This window comes from Lissotriton vulgaris, chromosome 7, assembly GCF_964263255.1.
Source record: "Lissotriton vulgaris chromosome 7, aLisVul1.2, whole genome shotgun sequence".
Classification (NCBI taxonomy): domain Eukaryota; kingdom Metazoa; phylum Chordata; class Amphibia; order Caudata; family Salamandridae; genus Lissotriton; species Lissotriton vulgaris.
In genome coordinates this window covers 1,758,176,409-1,758,195,454 of record NC_141695.1, presented here as the reverse complement: position 1 = coordinate 1,758,195,454, position 19,046 = coordinate 1,758,176,409, and the positions used below count along the sequence as shown (strand labels likewise).

General features: G+C 40.9%; 1 protein-coding gene across 2 annotated transcripts in view; it reads right to left on the bottom strand.

Moving 5' to 3' along the window:
* The window catches only part of LOC147706598 (cell adhesion molecule CEACAM6-like), a 452,704-nt gene that overhangs the window by 64,369 nt on the left and 369,289 nt on the right, over positions 1–19,046 (bottom strand). For both annotated transcript variants that reach the window (XM_086929104.1, XM_086929103.1), the window contains one exon: positions 18,287–18,547. In XM_086929104.1, the coding sequence (XP_086785230.1) occupies positions 18,287–18,547 (261 nt within the window). The remainder of the gene's footprint in view (positions 1–18,286; positions 18,548–19,046) is intronic.

Here is a 19,046-nt window from a genome sequence, read left to right as displayed (position 1 = left end):
AACAAAGTATACATCTAAGTGTAGTAGTCTAAGGGTACACAACTTGTACCTAATGTGTGTCACAGATGGTTTGTACTAGGCACACATGTAATGAAAAGAGAATATTGCGCAATGATGCAGTTGTCAATTAGACATGTTGGGACTTGTTGTCACTGTCTGATGGAAACTGCCGTATTATGGTAAACGGATAACCATCGGATGGTACTAATTCTAATATGTATTAAGCGGTGAAGGGGTGTTCTGCATCATTGAATATATATTCCCACTCAAAATGAGTGTACAACTCGTCACTGGTTTTTGCGCAGTGTATATGATCAGTGTGACATTTCTACACATTGTGGCAAAAAGGTGGTTATTACATACCGGCTAGAATTTTCTATAGTGACATCCACGGTATGGGTTCATTAAGACCGTCCTTGTCACTGTTCAGCTTATAGACCCACTTCTGCTCAATCTTAAACAGGAATTTGCCTATGTCTGGACAACTATCTGGAATATTGGGTTGTTCAAGTATGGTCCATGTGAAGTCATTAGGGCCATGTCCTTTTTCCAAAAAATGTGCTGTTAAACGTGTTGCCTGTTTCCGGCAGCGGACAGTGCTTTTGTGTTCACCGATCCTGATTTTAGTTTTTCTTGTCGTCATGCCAACATATCTTTTAGGGCACGGACAAGTGATCATGTATATGGTGTTTTCACTGTTACAATTAGTGAATTTGCGTTGTTGCCATGGGCGCGTGGTTCCTATGTCCACTGTAGTTGACTTAGATGTTTGGGGGCATGCAGAGCAGTTGCCACATGGGTGATGACCTTGTACTTATGGAAGATCCCATAGAGTTCCAACTTGCCTAGAAGGTTTGTTTTTCGGTCTGGTGTGGACCAATTGATCTTTTATATTAGGTCCTCTTTTAAAGGCAAAGAGGGGGGGAGGTATTGTGTCTCCACTTGTGTTCAATATGGACCAGTGTTTGGTTATAATTTTACGGACCTGGTTGGATTTTGTATGAAAGGTGTTTACAAATGTCATCCTTTTCGTTTTCTCTTTGGGGACACTGATGTCCAACAGGGCGTCCCTGTTGTTGTTGGACGCCCTCTTCTTGGATTGACGAATGATCCTTGTAGGGTAGTTCTTTTCCCGTAGATCTTCAGACAATTTCTTAGAGTGTTTCTCGAAGGCTTCTTTCGTTGAACAGTTCCTCTGGAGCCTGAGAAATTGCCCGAAGGGCAGATTCTCCCTTAATGCTCTTGGATGACAACTCTCGAAATTCAGAAGTGCATTCCGTGCCATCGGTTTTTGATACAGTTCGGTTGTAAGCCCTTCACTTGTTGCCGATATCAAAAGGTCCAAGAAGGGTAACTTCCTTCTGCTGAATTCCAGTGTAAATTTGAGAAATTGGTTACAACCGTTAAGTCAATTATGAAATTCCAACAGACTAGCCTCAGACCCTCTCCAAACGACAAAAATGTCATCTATGTATCGCTTCCAGACTCGAAGCGATACATAGTACGGGTTGTCATTATTCAGCACCTTAGTCTGTTCCAGCATATGGACGTATACATTTGCTAGACTAGGCGCGAAAACACTACCCATACTGGTCCCAGAGATCTGGAGATATGTAGTGTCTTCGAATTTGAAGTAGTTTTCTTTCATGGCCAGCTCTGCTAGGTCCATGATGAAGGCAACTGGGGTAATAGATTGAAAATCCCTCTCTTGTAGTATGCTGCCCACAACCTCTAATGTCTCTGTCTGGGGAATCGATGTATATAAGGACTCTACATCAAATGATACAAGTAGGTCCGTAGAGGTGTTGAAGTCTATACTGGGTAGTAGTCGTAGCATGTCTTTCGTATCTTTTAGGTACGTGGGCATCTCTTTAACTATAGGGTTCAGGAAAAAATCCACAAATGTGGATAATGGTTCCAACACTGACCCTATACTGGAGATTATTGGTCTTCCAGGGGGCGGTCTCTGTGGTTTGTGTACCTTTGGTAGGCAATAAAAATAGGGCACCGATGGATGTGCGGTACATAGATATTGGCCTTCTTGAGGGGTGATCCACCCTTCTGTAGTTGCTTCCTCGACAATTTGGCTGATCTTGGTCATCAATCTTTCCGTTGGATCATCTTTCAAAGGTAAGTAAGACTTTCGGTCTTGTAACTGTCTCAGACATTCTTGTCTGTACGTCTCTGTGTCTAGGATGACGATTGCGCCACCCTTGTCTGCAGGCTTTATTGTGATGGCTTCATTTTTTGTTAAAGCCTGCAGTGCTAGTCTCTCCTTATTCGGTAAGTTGACGAAAGATCTCGGAGTTTGAGTGTTGAAAAGTCGATTGATGTCTGTTTCAACTGCCTCCTCAAAAGTTTGAACTCTTGTGGGTAAGCCAATGGTTGTGGGATTAAAGGTCGATGGTCTTTTCAGACCAGTGTTGATGACCGGTTCCATGTTCCCATCGGGGTTCTGCTTGGCAAAGAAATAGTGAAGCCTAACCTTCCTAAATAGTTTGGACAGTTCCACTTGTGTGTTGAACTGGTCACCTTCATGTGTTGCAACAAAGCCTAGTCCACGGTTGAGAAGGTTTTCTTCGTCCTGGGACAAAGTATGGGAACTCAGGTTGATCACGAGGCTGGAGGGTCGGTTGTCCCACTCGTTCCCGCTCCGTCCTGTGGAATCCGTTTCCCGCTCCTGAGGTCCATTGTTGGTTGTTGCACCGGAGTCGTCCATCTGACCTGGGACCCTTGTCCTTGTCTTCTTCTGCCCCTGTTGGTCCTGGGGCCAAACCCTAAAAAAGGCTGTTGTCCTTGTGCTTGTTGCATTTGGTGCGGGAAGAAGGCTGGACCCGTTTGAGGGAAATTGGGACCATACATCCACGGGCCTGGTTGCCAGAAGGGTTGGAACTGGTTCTGTCCGAAATTATTATAATTTCCTCTCCGTCCTCTTCTATTACCTCTTCCCTTAAAGGAATTTCCATTGCCACGCTGTGATGTTTCAGAGTCACTTGAGTTGTCATCAGAGCTTGAAGTGGCATAGCCCGAGCCCCCTCGCCGTCCGTTCTGATTGAATGATTGGGCTACATAGGATTCACTGGTGTAAGGGTACACCTTTTCACTTGAGAAGTTGGCTAAATCCTTCTTGAATTTCTCCAATTTCGTGAACAAAATGGATTCTTTAAATTCAGTATTTTTCTTGTTGCAGTCATCTTGTCCAGATTTGAAGGCTGGATTTTTTAGGGTAGTTTTTATTTTCCCTTCAAGTAGTTGTATTTCAACTAAGATTTTATCTGCTGCACGCTTGGCGGTTTTAATATTTAGGACAAGCCAGTCCCTAGTGCACCGCCAGGCAATCAGTGACCAGTCTTTTAGGAATTCTTTGTCATCCAAGAAAAGTCTTGGTGCATTAGTCATGATTAGTCCTGACGGTGCACAATTGCCGTGTAGGTAATGTGCCATGATTATACCGTGCACTGTGGTCCTTGTATGGGATTTTTTTTAAATCAAGATTTTGTTCCAACCATCATTGGTGGTATTTACTGCAAGGGGGGCACTATCTAGTATGCTGGGATTTTAATCTAGGATGTTCTGGATCTCTGCTTCCTCAAAAGCTAGCCCACAATTTGATGCCATTATAAACAGTATTTTTAATTTACCAATATACAGAACTAGTGATTTTCAATGTTTTGCTAAGACGAGAAGAAAAGGGAATGCTCTACAACTGAAAAAAAAGTCAAAACAGAGGTCTAGGACAGACAATAAAGTTTGTATGTCTGTATTTTTCAACAACAGGGACCCACAGCCGAGGCTGTACTTAATCACAAAAACAAACTATCTAAAAGAGGGTCCAAGGGCTATTTTAACGACTCTACACTGGACACATGCCCCCAATAGAACTACTTACAACAAAAGGTGTCCAGGAGTCACAACCCTGTTATCATACTTAAGACTAACCACTATATGACTAGCAAACTAAATTGTGAGTTAAATACAATTAAATGTGTAAACACCATCTCATCACTCATATCTATGACATACAACCCAGGTGGGAAATTTTTCCCATCAGTTATCGTTCTGTGCCACCACTATTACATCATTTGGGTACTCCTTACCCAGGAGTTAGTATGAAGTCCGTCACCCTAATTATAAGGTGAGGGCTATATGAGTAAGGAGGTGTTGGTAATAGGGTTATTACTGGGTGGTGTCAGTATGGTGTTGGTGTTTACAACTGAGGAAAAGCAGTGCAAGTGAAAATGAGTGAAGTGAGTAAAATTAGGTGGAACTGAGTAGAATAGATATTTTAATGATTTCTCTCAGACCCCTAAGTTTAAAAACAAGTGAATAGTGAAAGGAAAAGTAGATTTGACATAATATCTACTCAGCAAGTGGTCAACATGTTTCTGCATATAGGTGGAAGGTTTCCTATGCTTTCATCAGGACCATGATGTTGCTACTGCTGTATTATTAAGTGAAAAAGAGAAATAGAAAAAATATCACCTGTTTGTCAGGTGTTGATTCTCCACCACAATCTAGAGTAGTCATAATAGTGAGAAAAGAAAAAAGAGAAACAGGCATATTTATCACAGAATGCACTTCTCAGTAGTGGTATTCTTGTGGTCATGTACATAAAGTTCAAATGTAATGAAAAGAGAATATTGCGCAATGATGCAGTTGTTAATTAGACATGTTGGGACTTGTTGTCACTGTCTGATGGAAACTGCCGTATTATGGTTAACGGATAACCATTGGATGGTACTAATTCTAATATAAGAGCATTAAGGGAGAATCTGCCCTTCGGGCAATTTCTCAGGCTCCAGAGGAACTGTTCAACGAAAGAAGCCTTCGAGAAACACTCTAAGAAATTGTCTGAAGATCTACGGGAAAAGAACTACCCTACGAGGATCATTCGTCAATCCAAGAAGAGGGCGTCCAACAACAACAGGGACGCCCTGTTGGACTTCAGTGTCCCCAAAGAGAAAACGAAAAGGATGACATTTGTAAACACCTTTCATACAAAATCCAACCAGGTCCGTAAAATTATAACCAAACACTGGTCCATATTGAACACAAGTGGAGACACAATACCTCCCCCCCTCTTTGCCTTTAAAAGAGGACCTAATATAAAAGATCAATTGGTCCACACCAGACCGAAAAACAAACCTTCTAGGCAAGTTGGAACTCTATGGGATCTTCCACCAGTACAAGGTCATCACCCATGTGGCAACTGCTCTGCATGCCCCCAAACATCTAAGTCAACTACAGTGGACATAGGAACCACGCGCCCATGGCAACAACGCAAATTCACTAATTGTAACAGTGAAAACACCATATACATGATCACTTGTCCGTGCCCTAAAAGATATGTTGGCATGACGACAAGAAAAACTAAAATCAGGATCGGTGAACACAAAAGCACTGTCCGCTGCCGGAAACAGGCAACACGTTTAACAGCACATTTTTTGGAAAAAGGACATGGCCCTAATGACTTCACATGGACCATACTTGAACAACCCAATATTCCAGATAGTTGTCCAGACATAGGCAAATTCCTGTTTAAGATTGAGCAGAAGTGGGTCTATAAGCTGAACAGTGACAAGGACGGTCTTAATGAACCCATACCGTGGATGTCACTATAGAAAATTCTAGTCGGTATGTAATAACCACCTTTTTGCCACAATGTGTAGAAATGTCACACTGATCATATACACTGCGCAAAAACCAGTGACGAGTTGTACACTCATTTTGAGTGGGAATATATATTCAATGATGCAGAACACCCCTTCACCGCTTAATACATATTAGAATTAGTACCAATCGATGGTTATCCGTTAACCATAATACTGCAGTTTCCATCAGACAGTGACAACAAGTCCCAACATGTCTAATTAACAACTGCATCATTGCGCATTATTCTCTTTTCATTACATGTGTGCCTAGTACAAACCATCTGTGACACACATTAGGTACAAGTTGTGTGCCCTTAGACTACTACACTTAGATGTATACTTTGTTTAATCACAGCGTGTTTGCTTAGTTGGGTCCCAGATGCATAGACATCTACTCATTCATAGTGCTTTCAATCACATATTTTGTATTAAGACCGTCATTCCACATATTAAAAATAAAGTGAACGAGTGTTCACATAGCCGTTTTAACATGGCTGAAAGGGTGCTAATATAATATGGTGCTTTAAATTGTCCTTCGTTCTGACATTGTTTCCGCTAGATTCGGAAACTACTACTCCCATAAACCATTGCACTACAGGCAATGTTTGAAAGGCCCGCTTTTGCCTCCGTTCGGTGCCTCCCCAGAATAGCCCAGAGGGACGCTGGGAGACACCGACGTAGAGGTAAGCGGAGGGAGGGGAGGTGTGTGCGCTCTATTTTTCTCCTGCCGGCCGCGCACAGCGTGTACCTTACAGCTTGATAAACGGTCGGCTGCGCATTTCTCAATACGCTGTGGGCGCATCAGATGCATCTTTTGACGGCGCTTTGCCGCGTTTGACGATCTACGCACAAACATGCTTGGCAATGCGGATCGTTTAAAAAGAGTTGCGAGAGGCACCCCACGCCGAGTCCCACGCTCGGTTTTTGTCAAAACCAGCAGCTTTTTTGTAACAACTCGTGGGCTCATTAATCATTCTTTCGACGGCTCTCGCTGCATTTACCGATCGACTCGCTCTCTATATTATGCAATCTACCAACAACAATGCGAGTGATCTTTTCCACTACAAATGCACCGATTAACATGCCCCCCTGGCCCACCCATATTAAAAACAAGTGTTTGGCGAGATAGAGGAGTCAGAAGTTACATCTGGACAGTGGGATGTGTGACTTACCTATGTAATACAATAATTGACCCACATGCATTAACTCTCAATTTCCAGGGCATATTTTTGCTCAGCCTTATGAATACCTAAGGTTTTACCTTTGTAATTGACCCACATGCATTAACTCTCAATTTCCAGGGCATATTTTTGCTCAGCCTTGTGAATACTGAAAGGTTTTACTTTTGTCAATGTTGCTTTGATATGAATTGGTTGAGTGCTTCTACGATTGTCTTTTGCTAAACAGAGCGGTGCTCCTTATTTACCTGAGCTGCAGCCAGGTGAGGTGAGGCGCCATCCCCACAGAAATTGGGTGAGTGTTATCATGTCATTTGAACTTTATGTACATGACCACAAGAATACCACTACTGAGAAGTGCATTCTGTGATAAATATGCCTGTTTCTCTTTTTTCTTTTCTCACTATTATGACTACTCTAGATTGTGGTGGAGAATCAACACCTGACAAACAGGTGATATTTTTTCTATTTACTCTTTTTCACTTAATAATACAGCAGTAGCAACATCATGGTCCTGATGAAAGCATAGGAAACCTTCCACCTATATGCAGAAACATGTCGACCACTTGCTGAGTAGATATTATGTCAAATCTACTTTTCCTTTCACTATTCACTTGTTTTTAAACTTAGGGGTCTGAGAGAAATCATTAAAATATCTATTCTACTCAGTTCCACCTAATTTTACTCACTTCACTCATTTTCACTTGCACTGCTTTTCCTCAGTTGTAAACACCAACACCATACTGACACCACCCAGTAATAACCCTATTACCAACACCTCCTTACTCATATAGCCCTCACCTTATAATTAGGGTGACGGACTTCATACTAACTCCTGGGTAAGGAGTACCCAAATGATGTAATAGTGGTGGCACAGAACGATAACTGATGGGAAAAATTTCCCACCTGGGTTCTATGTCATAGATATGAGTGATGAGATGGTGTTTACACATTTAATTGTATTTAACTCACAATTTACTTTGCTAGTCATATAGTGGTTAGTGTTAAGTATGATAACAGGGTTGTGACTCCTGGACACCTTTTGTTGTAAGTAGTTCTATTGGGGGCATGTGTCCAGTGTAGAGTCGTTAAAATAGCCCTTGGACCCTCTTTTAGATAGTTTGTTTTTGTGTATTTGTATTTCATAAATATGCCATTTTGTATGTACAGCCATTTAACACATATATTAACTTTAAAGTAACATTAAAAAAAACCTTAGGAAATATATAAATGACAAACAAACAATGAGAATTAATACTTAAAAATACAAAAAAATCAGACATTTAAAAAATATAATGAATATATACATATACATAATAATAAATGCTAACATTAATTAAAATATAATTGTAAACACAAGATATCCAAACATTTAAAAATATACAATAACGAAACTAATTTAAAAAGTAAATTATTAAAAACCTATAATAAAAAATATTTAACATTAAATTAGCTTTTATAATCAAGGAAATCAAATTAAAACAATGCTAAAAAAAAGTTTCAACCTGACCAACAGCAGGTAAAATGTTGGATTTTGGAGGGGTCAAATGTAATATTCCCACTTCAGCAAAGGCAAAAGTAGGGAAAATGTTAAATTTTAGAATGCTAATTTTTAGTTTTCCTCATGCTAAATTAATTTAAGATAAATTAGATATAAATACTGTAAAAAACCATAAACTACATTTCGATAAACATGTAACAAATATATTTTAACTTGATCATTTATGTAAATCTTTAACAATTAAAAACACAAAATCAATATACATTTTGCATAAAATCATATCCAAAGCGTACAGAATAAATTTCAATCACTAGCTACCGTATCATCTGAAAATGTAACTACACAAACAAACTAAATTAAAAACAGAACTGAATTAGTAAGACATATGTTTTTTAAACCATAACAGCACTCTAAAATTAGTTATTGAACATAAAACCCTAAAGAGAAACATCCAAATGCATACAAACAATTAATCATACAAATCAATTTCCTATTTGCATATTTAATACATGTAAAATTAACAACTTATCTATTCCAGAACTTAAAAAATAATTACATGATTTATTATGAAATTAAGAAATTAACATGTATAAAAATGTTAAACTCAAAAGAAAAACACTTTCCACCATATTCCCCTACAAACCCCACTACAGCCAAAATAAATTACATTAAAAATAGCCCTTAAAATGTATTACCAATTAAACAAAAACAAAATCATTCTGCAAATAATTAAAAATTGCTTAAAATTAGAAAATAGCAACTTATAACATTAAATATAAACATGTTATTTACAACTATATTAAAAAAATACTTTAAAAACAATATTATTACCTTCTACATTCTGTCACATGATATTTTTGACAATAACAATTTTTTTACATGTCATGTATGTCTCACGATATTTTGGCAGAATATGTGGTGTATTCAGATGAAACATATGTATTTTGACAGTTGCTCATTTTCTTTTTCTCATTTTGATGCTTCGCACTGCACTGGCCCTGCAGCTGGAGAGATGCTGAACCCATAAGACATGAATGAGAATAGATACATTGAGATCATCATCAGATGTTCTATTTAGAAGAACTTGGATGAAGCTATCCTTCACAGAGCTTTCAGCGGATAAGGAGACTGTAACAATCGAAAAGAATGAATGATTCAAAGAGAGAGCATAGAGAAAAAAGGTATTTGAATGAGAGGTACTTAGAGAAAGGGTACATTGTAATATTTTAGAAAACGGAGGAGATATAGACTATGAAGGAGGAAGGAATTTGAAAGATGATGAATTCACATATTCAAATTCAGGAATGGTTTTGACCTAGAAGAAGCAGCCTTGGAGTCTATTTATTCCTAAAGAACTTACCGTTTACAGTTATGGAGACAGCTCCTTCGCAGTTAGGCTCATGTTCAAGTTGTTGTGCCCACACATGTGTAGTTGCCATTATCTCATTAAGACACCTTCTCAATGGTGCATCAAAATTCATGGGAGTTACAAAGGAACACCCACCACGCAACGCCCATGAAACGCCTCCTTACAGTAGAATATGGCAATGAAGCGATTTGCACTACTTTGCTTTACTACAGATTTATGGAGCTGCTTAGGGCCAGGCAAAGTATCCTTACATAGCTTCATAGATCCCATGTAAGGCTTCTGTTGCACATGTACCACGTTGGGTGGTGCAAGCGTGACACAAACCAGCTCATAAATGTGGCCCTTGATCTCCTTGTCCTCCACAGCACTCAATGGTAGGCTATGTGCTCATACATGGCAGTATGACAAGGAGTGCGGGTGCCTTGTCAAAAAGTGATGTTGCTTCCCTTTCAGTTACGCTGTACATATTTTGTATTTTTGTGTTCACTGTACTGTTAATGCACAAGCAGTTGTATACACAAAAACCCTTTTGTTCAAAAGGGGAGAGAACGGGAAGCTATGGGGTGCAGGGTAAGCTGGCCTCCAACCAACATATTTCACACAGCAAGAAGCTTCTTCGAGGGAAAATAACACAACAGGGAACTACCGACCAACAACACAGGCCTGAAAAAGAAATCCACTTTTGTACCCCTCTACCCAAATTATTCCATGCCATATCCAGGCGCTCGCATCAACCTCTTTCAGAACTGCTTGTTCAATCAACTGCACAGAGAAAAGGGGTTTCCAAAATCTGAAGCTCACTGAGAAGACAGCACCTGAAAACCTGAAGAGTAACACCAATCTGCTAATAATGCCAGTGTATAAAGGGGGAGCGATTGTCATTATGGACAAAGACAAATATAATGCTGAATGCATGAGCCTTCTATCAGATACAGAGAGCTATGAAATCATCACCAATGACCCCACATCCAGACTCTCTACCAAGATCAAAACCCTAGTTGAAAAAGGTATTGCCAACAATTGGATAACAAAACACCAGGCGGAATTTCTAGTGGGTGACACCCCATGGACCCCAAAGTTTTACACCCTACCAAAAATCCATAAGATGAAGGATCCACCACCAGGAAGAGCGGTTGTGTCAGGTATCGGCTCGGTACTCAAACCCCTCTCGCAGTTCTGTGACTGGTTCCTAAAACCAATTGTTCAAACATCTAAATCATGTCTCAAAGACACCAAGGATGAATGATGCCTCCATAGAGACATGGAGATTGACCCAGGAGAAGACTGGTTAACACAATGGACATAGAGGCTCTGTTCACAAGCATATCCACAGATGCACTTAGCCGTTGTGGAGCATATACTCCAAGAGAAGGAATCAGACTTCATCACCCCTCGCAGTTTCATCATGAAATGCGCAGAAATGGCTCTGACAGAAAACTTCTTTGATTTCAACAACACGATATACCACCAGATCAGGGGTATGTCTATGGGAAGCACCTTTGCTCCCAGTATGGCGTGCCTCTATGTACACCAATTTGAGGAGGACTTCATATACAACAAGTAAAACACCTTCAGACAACAACTGAAGATGTGGCGCCGATACATTGATGACATCCTCATCATCTAGCATGGGAACCAACAACAAGCTACTGATTTCTGCGAGTGGGACAACACAAGAGACGAACATCTCAAATTTACGTGCAACATCAACAAGAATAAACTGGTGTATTTGGACCTCGTAATTACCCCGAATGAAGGACCGAGTACAAAAGTAAACAACAAACCCACTGTCAAAAACAGCCTTCTATCACCCCAAAGAACTTAGACAGAATCTCCCAGTGGGCTAATTCCTCTGCATGAGGAGGAACTGTTCATCATTAGAAACCTAAAACCATCAAGCCCAAAGCCTAGAAGACAAGCTGATACAACACCATTACCCAAAAAGAATGGTCAGGAGAGCAAGAAAAAGAGCCCAGAACAATAATCCGGAGGCATTGCTGGAAAACAATGAGAAACAAGAGAGTGACAGGATAGTGTGTGTCACGACATACACTCCAATTTCCAATAAAGTCCAAAACATCATTGAAAAACATTGGCGTATACGGAACGGAGCAGGAAAGCAATGACCGCATTATTATTTGCCTTCAAGAGAAACTCGAACATCCGAGGTGCACTTGTCCACTCCAAGGTTACACCACAGACAAAAAACACTTTGTGGCTTCAGAACAAACCTGTTGGCCACTACCCCTGCGGCAGCTGCGTAGCACGCCAAATCACTCATCCTACTAAAGAGGTCAACATCAACACTGACAGGACAATGCATCTTGAAGAATCGGACCAATTGTAACAGTGAGAGTGTAGTCTATCTGATAAGGTGCCCCTGTAACCTCATATACATGGTCATGACACTACATGAAGTAAAGGTCAGAGGCAACAAACACCGTAGCAGCATAAGATGCAAGAAAAGTAACACAAAGCTTGCACGTCACTTTCTAGAACAAGGACATTGCAACAAAGACCTTGAGTGGGTAGTGCTGGAGAAGATGCATCCTGGCAGTCCCAATCCTCAAAGAAGACTGCACATTCGAGAACAGAGGTGGGTGTACCGCCTAAAATCTAATGACCATGGGTTAAACGACAAAATACCATGGGTCCATATGGGTTAGACCCATATGACACCATGACCTCTACAACAAACCAACAACTCAGACTAGAGACCAGCAATGGTGTGCATATGAATATAACCCCCCCTTCTGTAAATAGTTACGTAGACTTACATGCAGTTGAACCATGCTTCTAAGTATGTGTTCCCCCACTTCCATTTACTTTACCCATACATCAAACTATTAGTGCTATTACAGTCTATATCTTCCCCTCCTTTAGGGTCCCATGCTTTTCGGAGCAGTCTTTGAGCATGTTTACTTTGAAACTGAGCGATCATTTTTGCCTGCTCCTTTTCAAACTTTGGAACTCATGTGCTCTATCTTTAGCATTTATATAGCCTTTTGCACTGTTTTTTTCTATGTAACACCCTCACCCTGGGTAGTGGTAATCTGGGGTCAGTTATTACCAAGAGAGCACACCGCTCTGTGCCCACACTCATTCTGGGCTGTAAAACGCATGAGCGACACTTCGGTAGTCATTTGCGCATGCGTTGTTTATAAAACAACTAAACCGGATGGGAGTGCACAATTTCTTTGTTCCAATGACAACAGCCACACAACGATGACCCATACTTCAGGCAGTTTTACGCGGACAGGGGAGTACGACACAATATCAAAGCACCTGGTACAGTTTCCATCAGGGTTCCAGGTCTAAATCCTTTATAGGCTAATGAGTCAATTTACCACAGGACCGCCCATCATATGTATACACACCACGCTGCCTCCCCAAGCCATTCACCAGTGGGGAAGCAGTGAGAAAGGACCTAAGAGCATCACGAGGGACACACCTTGATGTAGTAAGGGGATGAATGGATGTGTGATTGAGCTACTTGGTGGAACTAGCAACCCCTACAAATAAGATTGAATGCAATTGAATGCATTCTTTTAATTTTCACCTTTTTAATTTTCTCCAACTTAATTTGACATACAGCGTTTGACTACAGGGGTCCCTCTACTCCTCCCTTCCCATGGGATGTCCCCATACCTCTAATAGGGTAAGAGTGTGAGCTGGTCTCTCAACTATTTTTGGAGCACCATGTATGCAGTGACACGTGTGCTCACCACATGCACTTTAAATGTACCACGTGCATGTTGTTTCTTCGTCTGATTCCTTCCTGACCAGTGGGAGGGTATTTAAAATGGTTTTACTTATACTGTGATATGTCATTGTCTTACAGGTATACCGAAAATGTTATGGTAGAGTTGGACTAGAGCCAACCTACGTGAGAGGATTTGTCTTTGTCTCTTAGAGGCAAGATAGGAGCCCTTCTCTCACTTACGCCCTGATGAATTCCATGGACCCACCTGGCCGTAGTGGCAGGAACATGTTGGTAACAGATGGAGATGGGGTATTATACCCCCTAATCTCCACCATTTTGTTTAATATCGAGCACGCTCTGCACTATTAAAGCCTTCACGCAGGATTGTGCATTGATTTTTAACATCACTCACTCACTTTTTTCAGCACAGGCCCCCACTTAGTTATAGAAGTGCCTCCCTGTCTCCAGGTGAAGGCCCGCCCTTTATCAAACGTGGTTTTTAAAGAGTGAGGACATCCGATGATGAAGCATGACACCTGGTGGTGTGTGAGGCCAGTCCATTCATTTTTTTTAGATGTCTAGCACCACCTACTCATTAGCATAATGGGCCTCAACTTTTGGTAAGAATCAGACACTGAGTAAGGGTAGCTTCATGTTGTGCGAAAAATGCACAAGCAGTGCTAGCGCAAGCCTAACTTTTGAGCTCTCATTTCCAAAACAATAGACTAACACGTAAAATAAAAAAATAAACAAAAATAAAAACCTGACACACTTCAAGTCAACAGCAAATGCACACAGAAGATCTGCCTGCTGTTCTTACCATGTGGTGCCTGGTGTATGCCACAATACCTGTTCACAGCACTGTGTTAGAGATATCAGGAGAGTGGTGCAACATCCTCCATGTGACAGACCACTGGGGATCATATTTATGACCCAAGATGTGTTGATCTTGCACAGCACAACATGGTGCAAGAGCAACAAAATTCAATTCGATTTATGAAGCCACACAAAACCACCTTGCCTGGCCCTGAGTGGCTTCATATATCTCGACTGTAGCAATGCAGTGCAATTGGCTGCATTGTCATACTCTGCACAAGAGAGGTGTTCCCACACAACTCCCATGCTTTTTGGCCCATTTTCAGATTTAACAGAACTGGTAAATCATGGTGCCTGCCACATAGTGCAGGAATATGTCAGATGTGTTTTATTTGTATTGCACACATCGCATTACAAAGAATACACATTGCGATCGCCAAAAAGGCGGTTGCATTGCAATGTGGTCAGCTGGACCTCCGACTGCTAGTCAGGTGGTCCTGCTTACGCTTTGGTGTGAGGCGGACATAAGTCCCTTCAAAATAATAATCAGGTCCTTATTTACGAGGTCACTTCTACCTGGTGTACGCATATGTCTACAATGCCATACAACTCTCTTTCAAGGTTATGTGGTTCTACACAAATTTAAAATAAACTAATTTATTCAGTAAGTATGTTAAATAAGGCTAGATGTAGGTGGCCCAATACCGATCGGTAACGGTGAAATTCGTTAAATTTCACCGTTACCGACCGGTATTTAGGCATGTGAGATGTAGGGAGGATTCGGTATTAAGGAATTGGTAAATACTGATTCCTTAATACCGATTCCTTATGGCCTTGCATTTAAGGAATCGGTAATACCGATTCCTTAAATGCAATGTAGGTAGCACTTAAAACAGTGCAGCTCAGCCTTAAGGAATCGCTATTTACCACCAACTCCAAGTTGGTGGTAAATAGCAATTTCCTTTCAAAAAGCACTTTTTTGCTTTTTGAAGTGTGCCATGTGGCACCCAGCCATGCCACACATGCACATTTCAGGGGTGCAACAGGGTGTCCTTTGGACACCCTGGCACCCTTGAAATACCTCCCGGTATTACCAATTCGGTAATATTGAATCTGTAATCCAGAATGTCTTCCCATTCATTCCTATGGGCTTCCAAGCCCATAGGAATGAATCGGTAGGTATTCGTTATTACCGAATCTCAATTACCGATTCGGTAATAACGAATATTAAGAATTCTGTATTTTTTACCGAATTCTTACCTACATCTGAAATACCAATTCCTAAATACCGAATCGGTAAAATTCGGTATTTAGGAATCGGTATTTCCCAGTTACCTTCATCTAGCGCATAGTAGGTTACATGTCTACACTATAATTTACAGTATAAGGGGAATACAAATATTCTGTCGGCAGATAAAGTCAATAATACAGCCTAAATCCAGTGAAGCAGTACTGTTACATTGATTCTGAACAAGAACAGAACTATGCATAAGATTATGGGACCTGAGTGAGCAGGGACTGAGTCTTCCTACGACCTGAGTGCCCACAATCCCACGAACGACTAGCTATAGTATCTCCCTTGTTCACCTACTCACTCCCAGAGAAACAAATGATTAGACATCTCAGAACACAACCCTCCCAGAACACTCAGGAATCGTAGTAACAAGACACACCCTTTCGCTTGCACTCTTGTACTTGTCCACAGTAAGATCTGACAGAGACACAAAACAGTTTAAAATATTTATTTTAACCAAAGTGTTCTAACATGAACATATGTGCCACAACAAGCAGAAAAATGTATAGTATGAATATAGTCAGCATAGCAGCTAGTCCATATATAATGAAGGGAGATGTCATTATAAAAAGACAATGGAGTAAAGGCTATAGTGCTTTACCTACCTCCCCTTGCTAACAATAAGTATTTTTATATAATGAAAGATCTCTGCGCTTTGTCAAGCAGACCCCATACCTTGCCTATAGATGGTAGATCTACATCATAGGTGCTGTCTCACTCATCTCCCTGGAAAGGTCCCTCTCCAAGTGTGTGCCCCCTATGCATGTATCCCCAAAAGACAAAAGTACAGTTTCCAAACAACAGCTGCATTTGTATGTTTTGTCTAGGTGCTAGGGTTTGACCAGAATAGAATAACAAGGTGCATTGTTTATCAACCTTGTTCACAATGTTCAAACTAAACTCCAGGAACTGGCAGAGAAGACAGTTCTCATGTGAAAGGCACAAACAATGTTGTTTGTAAAAACAAAGCTTTGTAGTAAAATGCACAAACCTGCATAATGGCTGCAGGGCTTATGCTAATGTAGTGATGTCGACAATGTCCCCAATGGCCATGTGACAGTACAGCTGTCAAACAATCAAATACTTTATTCAGTTTCATCTATTAAAACCATTAATTTCAAAATACAGAAAACTAAACAAAACAATATACAGACAAAACCAGTAGGACAGCAGTCACTTTCCATCTCTTGGGTGGCTGAGTAAGTCAAATCTTAACATTCATTCATAATCTCCATGAGGCGCTTTGGCCAAAAGAATGTCTCTCATTGCTAGTGGCCGCTTTCTTTCCAAACTCCTTATCGAAGCAAGTGTCTTGGTCTGAGAGAGGGAAAGTGACTGCAGTACTACTGGTTTTGCCTGTATATTGTTGCTGTTACTTTTTTCTGTATTTTGAATTGCATGGATTTAATATATGAAATGTACTAATCCCAGCTGATCTGAATCCATCATCTTTTGGCTGGCAGCTAGCTCTCTGATGCTTTTTCTTAATAGGCTCAGGACCCCAACTATTTAGGAGGGTACTCTTTAAAATAATAAGTGATTTCATTTATTTTTGACAGGAATTTGCACTAAATACTTAAAAGCTTCTTTGAAGAAAGATGCACAACTTTGGGATAATCCCGCTTTTCCCCCAAACTTCCATAATTCGGTCTGTAGGGTCTGGGCATGGTATGGGGTTTCAACGCTGGGCCAGCTAACAACGTGATTTTTTTGTATCCTTTTCAGGATTGCTAGATAAGTATGAACTCCCTCATCATGTTTTCTATAAGTATTTACAAATTAGAGACTATCTATTGTCAGGATGTGAATTTCTGTTTCAGGCAGCAGGCTCAAAACTGAATTAATACAAATCCGCCAGGAAACCTGTGATTAGTATGTTGTACCAAGGCTTCTGTCAATATGTTTTGGATGATACTGCCTAGTTAGCTACAAAATGGAGCCAGTCTCTTGCATCTGAGATTCTACTCTCAGAGATTCGGCGCGCATTAGACATACTTGTACTAAATACTAAGGCGATAATGTTGGGCGTTAAGTACGACTATGAGGGTGGCTTATGGTGCTTAACCACCAGTGGTGTAACAAACCTTGAGTGGGCACCACCTCCAAACTATATAGAGGGGGCCCGCACGATCTGGACACAGTAAAGATCTCTCAAGCCAGGGGCCCATGCACAGTCCGAAGGGGCCCCTTGAGCTGCAGGGCTATTGTTACGCTACAGTAATGTTAGTATTTGTCCGGCTTTGCATAGCAAGATCTTGGGTTTCCTCTGCCCCACCAAAAGCAGTTGAGTTGTGTGCCCCAATCCAACAGATTCATAATTTGGAGTTAGCTCTGGCAACCGCTAAAGGTCATAATTCTTTGGGAAAATTTGTAAATAAATGTGATACATTTCAGCTGGGAGTCTTCTTTTTTAAATCCAAATCATGAATATTACTGTAAATCCTCTTTTCTTCTCATTCATTTTTTGTACTCTGTTGGTATTTGCTCCTCCAGTTAAGGTCTGCGATTTACCTCTCTTTTTTGTATGTTGAACAATCCGGCTTGAAAAATTGTAATTAATTAATAATAACAATTTGAAAAAATGATTTGACAGACTGGACAGGCAACGAGACAGCTGGCTTCAAGGATTGCCAAACACAGGAAAGAGCTAGCAGAAGAAGCAGAGAAACCAGAAACAAGCTAGATGATATATGACGTACAGTATGAGAACTTGAAAAGACATCTTCACCAATAGATTGAGTGTGGTGTAAATTCTCTGATTACTGATAACTTACCTGTAACAACAATATAGACAGAAGCTTTTGCAGTTAGGTCGGTGGCCGTGTTGTGAGCCACACATGTGTAGTTCCCATTACCTTGCAAGGACACCTTCTCAACGGTGTATGTGCTAACAGGTCTATTTAGATCAGTATCATTCAGAAACCACTGGTACCGCGGTTCTGGGAAGGACTCCGCATTGCAGGATAAAGAGAGTTTTGCCCCATTCTGCACACAGTGTGATCCTGGTGGGGAGATCTTCACGTCCTCCGGCCCATCTGGAAGTGAACAAAGGAAGGGGCTGTGAGAGTTTGCAGCACAAAAAAGAAGGGGTGACGTAGAAGATGGTTTGTGAGCTCTGCATGTCAGACATGAAGGGCCTCATTTATCAAAAGTGTTGCATCTCTGCGGTAAAAGAGCAATGCAGCACTTTTCAGTGCACCCTTCTTGCGACACCATGGATGTGCCATATTTACTGTACGACGCTCCATGTCACAATTATTGACAGCTACGTCAGGAGTCCTGATGTATCTGTCGGTGCAAAAATGGTGCATTGCTGAAGTGTGTCCGGAAACAGACACAACTCCAGCAATGTGTCATTTTACAAAGGACAAGGCCCATGTGAAAAGGCCTGTGTCACCCCTTTTGCATTCTTTAAGCAGGGGTAAGGATTTCACACAGTGAGGCCATAGAAGTGATGCAGTGAAATCTCATAGATTTCACTGCAACACTTCTACAAGCATTTTCTGCACTGGAACGCCAACCCTGCATAAATTA